The sequence below is a fragment of the Anthonomus grandis genome, chromosome 2 (genome assembly GCF_022605725.1).
Source record: "Anthonomus grandis grandis chromosome 2, icAntGran1.3, whole genome shotgun sequence".
NCBI classification, from domain to species: Eukaryota; Metazoa; Arthropoda; class Insecta; order Coleoptera; family Curculionidae; genus Anthonomus; species Anthonomus grandis.
Genome location: NC_065547.1, coordinates 34,773,865 through 34,785,947, shown reverse-complemented (window position 1 = coordinate 34,785,947; position 12,083 = coordinate 34,773,865). Strand labels below are relative to the sequence as shown.

Here is a 12,083-nt window from a genome sequence, read left to right as displayed (position 1 = left end):
GACCCTTTTATATTTATTTATTTATATATGGGATGTCCCCAATAACAAAATAAATTGCAACAATAATTAATAACCTAATCATAACAATAAAAAAATAATAAACAATATTCCTTAAGTAATTAAACAAAATTTGTCAAATAGTTATGAAAATAAATAAGAAATTATTAAATATCATGATATTATCTGTAACTCATGCTAAGGTGGGATAAAATTGTTGAGCTTATTCAGTTACATTTCAAGTACAATGTAAGTATCATAAAAACTAAGAAACTCTGTTACTGGACCCATCTCACTTTCCATTAGTTTGTGAAACTAATAAACAAAAACAACTTGTCTCATTCTCTGTGATCTCAGAATGGAAAAATAAAAAGTGTTCTGAAGTGCATCTTTCAAATGGAACATTAAAATATGTGCAAATATGATGTCTCCAATGAAAATTAGGATGCAAAAAGCATTTTTTATATAAAATAAACAAACACATTCAAATACCAAAAATTAAGAAAAATATAAATCTTAGATTTGTCAACTATTTGGTCTCCAAGGTCTATAATATTATTTCACTAGAAATAAGAAGCATATACAAATCTAAATTAGTTACAAGAAATCATAAGATGAATATAGTTGAAAACTTAGAATTAATTAAAGCACTGTTTTAAGCCAGAACTTTTATATTTTATATATATTTTTTTTATCAAAAATTTTGTTTAATTGGCACCTAGAAGTTGATACCCCTGTATGTTGATACCACTGAAATATTACCTATATACTATTTCCTAAAAATGTAAATGTATCATATATTCATTCATTTTTCTATTTATTTACAAGGGTGGAATTAAATCCTATTTTCTACCCTATGACATAAATTTAGAAAAAGTTTCATAATTATTTACAATAAAGTCCTTACATCTCTCATTAAAAATCTTAATCCTACTTATAGTTTTAATTTTATTTGGTATTAAGTTGTAAAATGTTGGTGCTAAATAATTTGCAAATTTTAAATTTATAGTTTTTTTATTTGGTGGTATAATTAAGTGTCTATTAACATTTGCTCTTGTTTGAGGTTGATGGTTTACAAATTTTTTTAGTCTTTCTTTTTTATGTATATAGGTACAAATATAGTGTATGTATAAACAGTCTAAGTTGCAGTTGTCGCTGTTATACAATGATTTAGTTGGATATTGCCTATCTTTGTATTACCTGTAATGGTTGTAAATTACTTTTGTATGTACCCCCCATACTACAAGGCCGTACCGCAGCAATGATTCCACTAGAGATTTATATACTAATTTTATCAGTTTAATGCAGAGAAATTCTCTAAGAAGATTTATGAATAAGGTGTGAACTAATATTACTCTTGTTTCAGCTGAATTTCTGATCTGTTTTTTTTTACTTCTCTATTGCCTTGTTGATTTTATATACATCATCATAATGTTTTTATTAATCAATGGTTTATACATACAATTAGATAGAGTTCATTGTTTTTTTTTTCTTTATTTTTTATAAGCACTTACAGATGCTAAGTCATCTAGGTGCTATTTAAGTAAACTTAGCTGTTTAAATAATGCATTAAATTATATATTATTTCCTTACAGAGGCAAATTTTGGCTAAAAGCTACTATTAAATGCATTCACCTTCTTAAAGATTTGGCTTCCCTTTATTAGCCAATGTCACTAAAATCTAGTTAATCTTTTAAAGGTCAGCAGCAAGAATGGATACATGTCTGTTATTAAAAAAAAAAACCTATATATTCTGATAAACTAAATAAAGAAAATAATTAATGATAGTCCAAATAATCTTTGTCTTATATATTCGACAAAAGTGTTTCTGGGTCAAATGTTTTAAAGCAAATTTGATTCCTGAAAAACTGACTTGACCTTGAGACTCGGACTTGAAATTGATTTCAATATTCATTCTAATGGAATATTCAAAACTGAGACTGTATCCACATAAATTTGAATACTGCCATAACATTTTAAATTTTAACTGAGATTGTATCATGACTGAGTGTATTACTAACTTTTGCCACTGAATACAACATGTAACATAATGTTATTATCATTATTAGAACCCAAGAGTGGTTACATAAAAAAAGTTCTTAATCTGTAATAGTTATTTATATTTCGCTTCTGTAATATTTGGTAATAATAAATAAACATTGACCTGGTCATCATATTTGACAGTTGATTGTTGAAAGGCATTAACTCACCTTTCAAGAGGGGCAAGGATTGCAGTTCAACATCCTGGTTGCTCCTGTACCTGGAGCTCCCCTGGGACTTTTTACTTTTCTTTTTTAAGGACCGTTTGGCGAAAGGATCGATCCGGTCTACGAACGCTCCGGTAGACATTTATCCTACTTCTTCTTCCCTGTTTTATTTATCCTTATGAACAGCCACTGAGTAGTAGAGGGGGGGAGGAGCTACAATAAAAGGTAAAAATATACAGGAATTACGCGGGGGTCCTATGCGGCATCTCACCACCGATACAAAATGCATCAAAATTCCCGAATCATTTGTATTTTTTTTTAACAGGCCAGTCTAAGGATGACGAACGGTCGCGAAATATCAATTGACAAGAAGAGTGTGGCTGGGAGCCGCGAGGTGTGTTCAGTCCGCACGCCCTTTTCCCACGATTCCCGTCTATTTTTTCAATACGTTTGAACGATAAAAACGGGGTTAAAGGATCGGGAAGTCGCGCAACGATAATATCAGTTTGTTTTTTAGTCGAATTAAACGCGAAACCGCACTTAGCACTGTCGTTTATGAGCTGCCTCGGTAAAGTCCACCACCCGCCATCAGCTGGTTAATTCCCGTGAAAATGCACTTTTTCGCGGGGTTCCTGCTCGTTCCCGCTCACGCTACGCATCGTACGTGCCTTAAACTATACGACGTTCACGTTTTTTTAATGGAATTTACGGGAAAACCGATAGAAATATTAAATTTTTACTGTTAATTTTTGCACACCGAGTGACACCGATGCCGTAAGTGCCTTGGGCTGAAAATAGATGGTGGGGAGTGGGCGCATAGTCAAAATGGCGACTTTAACAGTTTTTTATTTTGCCGTTTACCACTTTAAAATAATATGAGAGTCACTGGTGGACATAAAAACGCTTACTTAAACCAGGAATTATTAAATAATACGATTTTAGAGTTGAAATTATTAGAAAAAGGAAAATTCAACTGAGAGTCAGGTTTCATAACGACCAATCGGGGCGTAGATTATTCAAGCACGTTATTGGTCGGTTTGGAAATAACGATTGTCATTTTGACGTTTGTGACAACCAATCAACAATGTTGCCAAGCTTGGTTAGAAATGTATTTGTAGGTCACGTAAATTCGTTAGATTAGCTGAAAAATCTAGCTAAAACGGACGTTTCTTCTAGTTTAAAAAAAGAAAAAACAATTAATTTTTAAATAGCTAAAACATTCTTCGTTTCACATTTTGGTGAATACCCAAATTTTTCACTCGCTTTGAATTAAGGCGCGTACAGACATAGAACAAAACTCCGTTTCGTAACATCGTCGTGCAACAAAATGCTGTTACGTAGTGAGTTCGGTACTCCGATAAATTATCGTGTAACAGCATTGTAGTATAACCTATAGCAGAATATTCTGCCGTGGCATTTTTTCGATTACCATTTTAATTTATTTAAAATAGTCGAGCAATAACGAAGCAACAATACTGGAAATTGCTGCAGCAACACATATTTATATACACTATCATAATAATAACAAAAAAAAACGTAGACAAAAAAGACGTTAGTGCCAAACTCGGTTATTCGCTAGTAGAAATATACAGTGTCGAAATAGTTTATTGTGATATCTTTTTGTCCCATAGAAACAGTACATTTTTAAGGACAAACCAGTTACTTTAGCGAATTAAATACATATTTACAAAATACTTTTCTATTTAAAAATCACACAGTCCATTACATAAAAAGCAAATTAATAACTAAATCATCCCATTATTATTGTAATATGTTGATTATTATCGAGTTACATTATTTAGATTTCTTTTAATAGCTTTTTAAACGTAATCTACGCAATATATTGAAATTTACGAATCTAAAAAAAAATTATTTAACTCGAACGCCGATTGGAACTACCACGTGGCAACTTCGCTTAAAGGATCATCAGCTGTCACTGTCAGTGACATATGTCAAAATACAAAAATTTTCCGAATTTTCATATAATAAACTTACTAAAAAAAAAATACTACGAATAAACAAATAAAACTTTTCCATATTAACTCTCATCTAATATCAATGTTCGAGTCAAATACAAGCAATTATTCGCCTTGTATTTGAACCGAATCGCACATAACCTTAAAGTCGTGATATGGACAGGAGAGTGGACGAGAGGTTTAGGAAGCCCAGGCGTACCAAAGGGACCCCGTTTTATACGCAAAGGAATTATTGGGCGGCAGGCGGGATCGCTCTAGCAGGTCTGTCTTGGTTTTTGATGGAGTAAGTACATTTTCCTTGGTAGAATAAGTTACTCTCTTTATTCATTCACAATCACTAACTGTTAGGAAAGTCAATTTATTTAGAAAAACTATAATCTTGAAACAGATAAAATAGTGTTCAAGATATTTTTATGTTCAGTATTGAAGGATATTCCTGGTCATATAAAATCTATTGATCCTTTTGAGAGTAAGTATATGTAATGTATACCAATTTGACCACACAATAATTGAGGTGTTTTTATTGAGAGGCTGAGAGATATTGTTTCTCAGCCCCTTGTCTAAAAAGTTATCCAATATTTAAAAACTGAAAATTGAATTGAAATTTTTTTGTGCATCAATTGCTTGGTACATCCTCCCCTGCTTACCTTCATGAAAAATCCAGTTTTTCGAAGAGATGTGCATGACGTCAATCTAAAATGTATAAGTAAATTATCGGTTCCTCATTTTCATTCTACCTTATTTCACAGATGTTTTCTTTTTAATGCTGTTTTGGTGTATAATGACCTTCTGAATTCACTTAAGTGCATGTCCATTGCTGGTTTTAAAGTAAAATCAAGGTCACATTTTCTCACATTACAGATGATCTTATAATTTAAAGAGAAAATGTGTAATTTTTTTTTTCTTCTTTTTTAGTTTTATGTCATTGGTTATTTTTCAACTCAAGATAGATTTCACGGGTTTTCTATAACTGCTATCTATGTAATTTGGTATATATTTTTGTTCATGTATTTAGAGGTTAAGTTGATTAGCCCTAGGCTAGACTTCGCCTTTGTACATTTTGGCATAATAAAGACATTATTTATTTCTTTATTTACTCACTCTAAAAATATTCAAAAATAAATTGTTTAGCCTAACATGTGAAATTTAATATTGAGGGGGATATCTTTTATCTTATCAATTTGTTCTCAAGAAATATGAATAAATTTAGATAAAAAAATAAATCTTATTTTAAATGAAAAAAATAAAAAGTATCTAACATCTATTTTATTAAATGTTGAAAATGATCTATGTCAACCTCCATACAAAATACAATTCAATTCAACAACTGAAATACATGTATTTAGTTCTTGTGTGTGTGTGTGAGTGTTCTTTTTTTAGCTTTAGGTTTTATCAGTACTTTATTTTATTTTTATTTCTGTGTGTATTTCATATATTTTTTGTTGTTTATTCGCACCTACTTTTATTTTTTTTGTTTTATACAGCTTTGTTCACAACAACAAATGTTTAGTTGGAGAAGATTTTTGTCAGCCAATTGTAACGAACGTGTTTACCATCGGTCTCAAAATTAAGTTTTTAAGTGGGTTAATGTCTTTAAAAGTTAAGTTATTGTGTAGGAGAGTATTCCGCTCGCTGTAAATAATGGGTAAAGTCCAAAAAGAAGACACTGCCAAGTCCCATAACTCAATAGTCTCATAACTTACAACAATAACATAAACAAACCAGTGTCATTTATCAAGAGTGCATCTAACCACATAATTTTTTAATTTTAATTTTTCTCTGTGCATTAAACCTTAAGTAGTGTTGGATTGCAATATCGACACAGTTTTTCCACTTGCCTTCGTGGTGTGAGTGGAGCTGGGCGAGGGTACCGATATCGCAATGTCTGGCTTTTGCACTAAGTGTAAGACTGCAGTTACTTGCAGAGAACCTAAAAGAAATGGGGAGGTTTTTGGTTACCCTTGCGACCATTGTAGAAGCATGGTCTGTCAAAGCTGCAGTGATTTAAGTGCTACTGAAATCAGGGCAGTGGTGTTAAGCAAGAGATCTATGCCCTTCTACTGTAAAGAGTGCTTAGGCAGCGTCAAGCAGCTGCTGGGACTGATCGATCGTGTAGGAGTACTCGAAAGGGATGTTGGAGTGCTGAAGACTGAAATATCTAAATTGCCTGTTGTACTGGATGAACTTGAAAGGGTCAGGACAAAGTTGGATGCATTACAGGTGGAGGTTACCTCATCTAAGATGCCATTGGCTTCCAATGGCAAGTCTCAACAACCACCACTTACTCAATCAAATGCCGAGGCTAGTAATGTTGTGTTGCAGGAAATTATTGAGAGGCAAAAACGTAACTGCAATTTAATGCTTTTTAACCTAAAGTCCGAGTCGTCTGAAGATCCGACTTTCACAGCAGACATCTCTACTCTGCTTAACGATGTGTGTGGCCGTAATATTCCTATATCCAAGGCATCTAGATTTGGGAAACCCAACTGTAATGGCTGCAGACCAGTTAAGATCACACTGGTGAACCATGGGGATGTCGACTTCCTACTGAAGAACAGGAGTAAGTTCTCAGGAAAAAAGATATACATTGAGTCTGACCTTACCCCGGCTCAGTTGGAACACCTTAATAATGTCAAGGAAGAACTAAGGCTGCGCAGGGACCGTGGTGAGGATAACCTCTTCATTAAGTATATCAATGGTATTCCCTCAATAGCGGCAAAAAACCAAGGGCGACCACCTCCCCCTCCTTAAAAAATCTAGTTTCTTGCTATTACCAGAACACCCGCGGCCTGCGCTCCAAGACCAATACCTGCTTTAGTGCTGCGTCTACTTCTGGCTATGATATTATTTCCATCACAGAAACTTGGCTCCAAAATGATATACTTGATGGTGAAATCCTTCCCAACTCATACGTAATGTACCGTTCTGACAGAAGAACTGACCTTGTCGCTGCTTCAAGGGGTGGTGGTGTTCTACTGGGGATTCTGAACCACCTCTCCTCGGAAGCCCTCGACCTCTCTGCGATCAGCCAAGAAATACCAGAAATCGATCTGGTAGGATGTGGGGGCAAATTTAATCATTTCATACTGTATATTTTTGTATTGTACGTTCCTCCTTCCATCGACTCCGTGCAATTAGAACGCTTTCTCGAAGCCTTTTCCATGATTAATGTAATCTATTCTGAACATGTGATTATCCTGGGAGACTTTAATGTCCCCACTTATATTGAACACTCGGTATCTCCCAATAGTAAACGTCAACTTCTAAGTAATTTTTTTGATTTCCTAAACTATAAGCAATTCAATAACGTGGTAAATAACAATCTTCGCTGTTTGGATTTAATCTTTGCAAGCTTTAATATCTCTGTACTTAACAGCGGTGCATCTCTTGTCCCGGAGGATACCTACCATCCTTCTTTGTCATTTGAGTTCCATGCAGGCCTTATCTCTCTCAATAACCTACCCCTTAATAAAGCTGAAATAAAGGAATTTAATTTCAGAAAGGCTAACTTTCCCCTTTTGTATCAGCTGCTGCTAGATACTGATTGGTCGCCTGTCATGGTGCAGCAGGACGTCAACTCCGCATGTGATGTTTTTTATGATATACTGAACAACACTTTCGCTAGAGCGGTACCCTTCAAGGTAAAACGTAAAAGACGTTTCCCTCCCTGGTTTTCGGCGGACATAATTCGTAATATATATAAAAAGGAAAGAGCATTTCGTGATTTTAAGATTTCCAAGTCTAAACATCATCTAGAGATATTTAGATCTCTGCGCAAGACAATTAAAGCTCTAACTGCACAAGCCTACAAAATGTACATCCATAGTATTGAGAACAAAATAACCTCCGATCCGAGTGAATTTTGGTCTTTTATTCGAAGCAAACGTAATCAGTCTCAAATCCCCGGCTCAATGAAGCTTTCTAACCAATCATACAATACGCCTGACAGCATTGTGTCCGCTTTTGGAGATTATTTCAGGAGTGTATACACGAACTCACTTCCCAGCGATCATCCTGTCGTCTCTGAACCTCCCTTGACTTGCATAGACGTCGTCGCGCTCGCGGCTACCGACATTATAATGGCGAGCAAGTGTCTCAAAAGCAAAATGACCTCTGGCCCAGATCTAATTCCTAGTTTTTTAGCTAAGGACTGCTCTGTTGCACTTACAGACCCTCTGCTCCACATTTTTAATCTGATCCTTAACACAGGTATTTTTCCCAATATCTGGAAGCAAGCCAAAGTTTGCCCTATCTTTAAAAAGGGCGATGCTGGAACAATAGAGAATTACCGCCCTATATCCATTATGTGCGATTTCTCAAAGTTATTCGAGTTGGCTCTTTATAAATTAATTTTTCCCAAGGTTAAGTCCATGCTGGCCAACGATCAACATGGCTTTGTTTCTGGCCGCTCATGTACTACAAACCTAGCATTCTTCTCTCAGTTTGTGTGCGAAGCACTTAATGATAGAAGCCAAATCGATGTTATCTACACAGACTTTCAAAAGGCTTTTGACCAGATTGACCACTTCATCCTATTAAATAAGCTTGAACGCCAGTTTGGATTCTCCGATCGCTTGATAAAGCTCCTTAACTCCTATTTAGTTGACCGCTCTCAGTTTGTAGTGGTCGAAGGCTTTAGATCTGCTTGTTTTTCACCCACCTCTGGAGTTCCTCAGGGCTCTAACTTGGGCCCCCTTCTCTTTAACGTTTTCGCTAATGACTTGATCTCCACCCTCAATTGCTCTCGGTTAGCATATGCTGATGACCTAAAGCTTTTCTATAGGATTGACTCTATAGCAGATTGTGGTCTACTGCAAAAGAACATCAATACTGTACACCATTGGTGCACTTTGAACCGGCTTAACCTTAATGTTTCCAAGTGTAATGTGGCCAGCTACTTTCGTATCAAAAGTCCAATTGCCTTTAATTACTCAGTTAATGGAGAGTCTCTGGCAAGGTCTACCTGTTTCAAGGATCTTGGAGTCACCTTTGACCAAAAATTTTCTTTTATCCCTCACATCGAAGATACTGTTTCTAGAGCTACTCGCATGCTAGGCTTTATTATTAGAAATTGCAAACTTTTTTTGAACACTGCCACTGCCAAAACTCTCTACTATGCATTTGTTAGATCCAGGCTGGACTACTGCTCCCTCATTTGGTCTCCCATTTACAACCAGCACATTCACCTATTAGAATCAGTCCAACGGCGATTCCTTAAATGTTTGGCATTTAAGGATGATGGAGTCTATCCTCCAAGGGGTTTTGACCATAACCTGCTGCTCTCTAGATATACTGAACGGTCACTTGCGAAGAGGAGAGAAATGCATTCGGTGAAATTCTTGTTTAATTTACTTAACCATAAGATTGACTGCCCATCCCTTTTGCAAAGGATTTGCTTTCATATACCACGCCCAGGATCCAGACAGTGTCCAGCTTTTAACTTGGACACAGCCAGGTCCAACATTCTGTACCAGAGTCCTATTCACTTTATGTGTCAAAACTTTAACACCATTGCTGATTTTTGTGACATTCACCATGACGATTTGGCACTTATCTTGAATCACCTGCGTATGGTCGGTGGGGGAGGCTAGGTTATTTAGTTTTTGGTTATTTAGTTTTTAGCTTGAATACATTTATTTACTCATTTTTTTTTGCTCTTTTGATTTAAATTAATTCTTGATTCTTATCCTAATTTAGTGTTGATTTTTTATTATTTATTTTCTCAAGTTCACTACTTTTTTTTTTTTTTTATTATATAGCAATTCTTTTATAGTTTAGTTGCATGAATCTAATACAATTCATGCATTCGTACATTTATATATTTAATTGATTTTCCTGTAACTGGGTATATGGAACCTGTTGGAAATAAAGCTTATTATTATTATTATTATTATTATTAGAACAATAAATCATATTTTGAATTTAAATTTGAATGATCTCCCAGGATACAACAAGCACATACATTAAGTTTTATTAAGAGGTCGCTACATATGTGTTTCTCGAAATAAATTGTGATATATTTTTGTTTGTTGATGATATTTTTATAATTTTAAAATTTTGTGAACAGTACTTTTAGACATGCCAGATGCGGTAGCAAATTTTCAAGCAGATATTTTAGGTTCTATCTCAACATGACCAAAACTGCACTACTACTACTTTATTTCTCACTGGATGCTAAACTTTTTTCAATTTTATACTGACTTTACTACTTTCTTGAAACTTTCTCGTCAAATCCATTACATAAGAATAATTCACCCTTTTATCCAGATGATCACCATTAAAAGCGCATGCTAGCAGACTTATTTTGATGATAATAAAGACCCATCAACTTAATTCTTTCTTGCAGCATTTAAACCATTGTTATTAATATTATCAATATACCTAGGACTAGATTAAACAAATACTTCATGCTACTGTTGTTATATCTCACTTTTACAAAACACTGATACCAAAATAAAAACAGTTTTTTGTCTTTCTTGTTGAGCCCGCGTCTTTGCAGACAGCCAGCTGCCTTAGTCATGAAAGATGTACTTTTAAGGTTGATGTTCTATGATTTTGCGCATGGTCATTGACACTGGTTTTGTTAGAATGTTCTTGGTGGCTACTGGTCCTAATAGTTCCTGTGTGGCTTGCAAGTAGTCTTCCTTGGATTGATTTTCCCTGAAAGTACAGTTGAAGATGAGATGATTTAGTGTTCCTGTTGGTCCAAAAATACAGTTTGGGTGTTGACAAGTATTTCATTTGAGTATTCTGGCATGGTGCAGTGCTCTGTTCTTATCTAATTTCATTAATTTAATTTTTTAATTTCATTAATCGTAATATTACACATAGTGTTTTTACAAGTCAATATAAACGGTAATATATAAAATGCAATTTAAAAAAGGTAATATATAATTAAAATCTACAGACGCTCAATTTAAAAATACTTATAAATAATAGACACACAATATTTATAAAACAGTTAAATTAGGTCATTAAAATTGTTATTTAGGTACTCTTCAAATGAATAAAAAGACTTTTTTAATAAATATTTTTTAATTTTTTTAGTAAAAGCTTGTTCATTAAGTTCCCTAACCTACAATGGTAACAGATTATAGAAACAAATCCCATGATAAACAGTTCCTCTACGGGTTCTCCCAAGCCTGCGAAATTCGAGTTGAATACTGATGTATATTACTGTGTGTTAAATATGATGGTAGATTATTTTTTACAAAAGTCAAACATTGCAAGATGAATACACATGGAAAAGTGAGGATTTCAAGTTCAGAATAACAGTGTCGACAACAGTCACGGTGCCCCAAACCAGTCATAGCCCTTATGCACCTGCTCTGTAAACCAGATATCTTCTCCCCATGAGTAGAGTTCAGCACAGCATATGACATAACGGAGGATATGAGGATATGAGGCATAGATAAGGTTTAGTTTGTTTGCTACAAACCATTCCCTCATTTTACTCTCTATTTCCTCTGTACTGGCGATTTTCTGTTTTGCCGGGTGATGAGGCTGGAGTAGAGTAGTGTCATCAGCAAACAGGATGAACTTATGCTCATGTGCCTGGTCTGTAAAATAAGGCAAGTCATTTACATAAATAAGGAATAAGAGTGGGCCTAGAACGGATCCTTGTGGTACTCCATGATGTAATGTCTGTTTACCAGATACACTAGCATTGTATGACACATATTATTGGAGTAGGCCATACAGGTATGACCTGACAAAGGCAATGCTCTCTGAATGAAAGTTGTAGTAACAGAGCTTGCTTATGAGTGTAGTGACTTTGGCCCTGTTTGTTGTATAGTGACTTTGGCATTGTTAAACCATGTTTATTTCTGTGGTGTAGGCTGTATTTGTGGGTAGCTGCCACCTTTTTCCTGTTTCCAGTTGTTGTATATGACCATCAATTTCC

The 12,083-nt window shown here is 34.7% G+C and overlaps 2 protein-coding genes across 4 annotated transcripts in view; one reads left to right on the top strand and one right to left on the bottom strand.

Moving 5' to 3' along the window:
• The window catches only part of LOC126733649 (serine/threonine-protein phosphatase 2A 56 kDa regulatory subunit epsilon isoform), a 51,575-nt gene extending 48,490 nt beyond the window's left edge, over nucleotides 1–3,085 (bottom strand). Inside the window, exons 1-2 of the mRNA XM_050437043.1 lie at nucleotides 2,476–3,085; nucleotides 2,208–2,417 (exon numbers count right to left, since the gene is read on the bottom strand). Of these exons, the coding sequence (XP_050293000.1) occupies nucleotides 2,208–2,346 (139 nt within the window). The 5' untranslated portion in view covers nucleotides 2,347–2,417; nucleotides 2,476–3,085. The remainder of the gene's footprint in view (nucleotides 1–2,207; nucleotides 2,418–2,475) is intronic.
• Nucleotides 3,086–4,084: 999 nt separating this feature from the next.
• The window catches only part of LOC126750167 (structure-specific endonuclease subunit SLX4), a 33,009-nt gene continuing 25,010 nt past the window's right edge, over nucleotides 4,085–12,083 (top strand). Inside the window, exon 1 of one of the 3 annotated variants that reach the window (XM_050459689.1) lies at nucleotides 4,085–4,463. The gene's annotated coding sequence lies outside the window, so the exon portion shown is untranslated. The remainder of the gene's footprint in view (nucleotides 4,464–12,083) is intronic. The other 2 variants (XM_050459690.1, XM_050459691.1) reach the window with 2 other exon arrangements.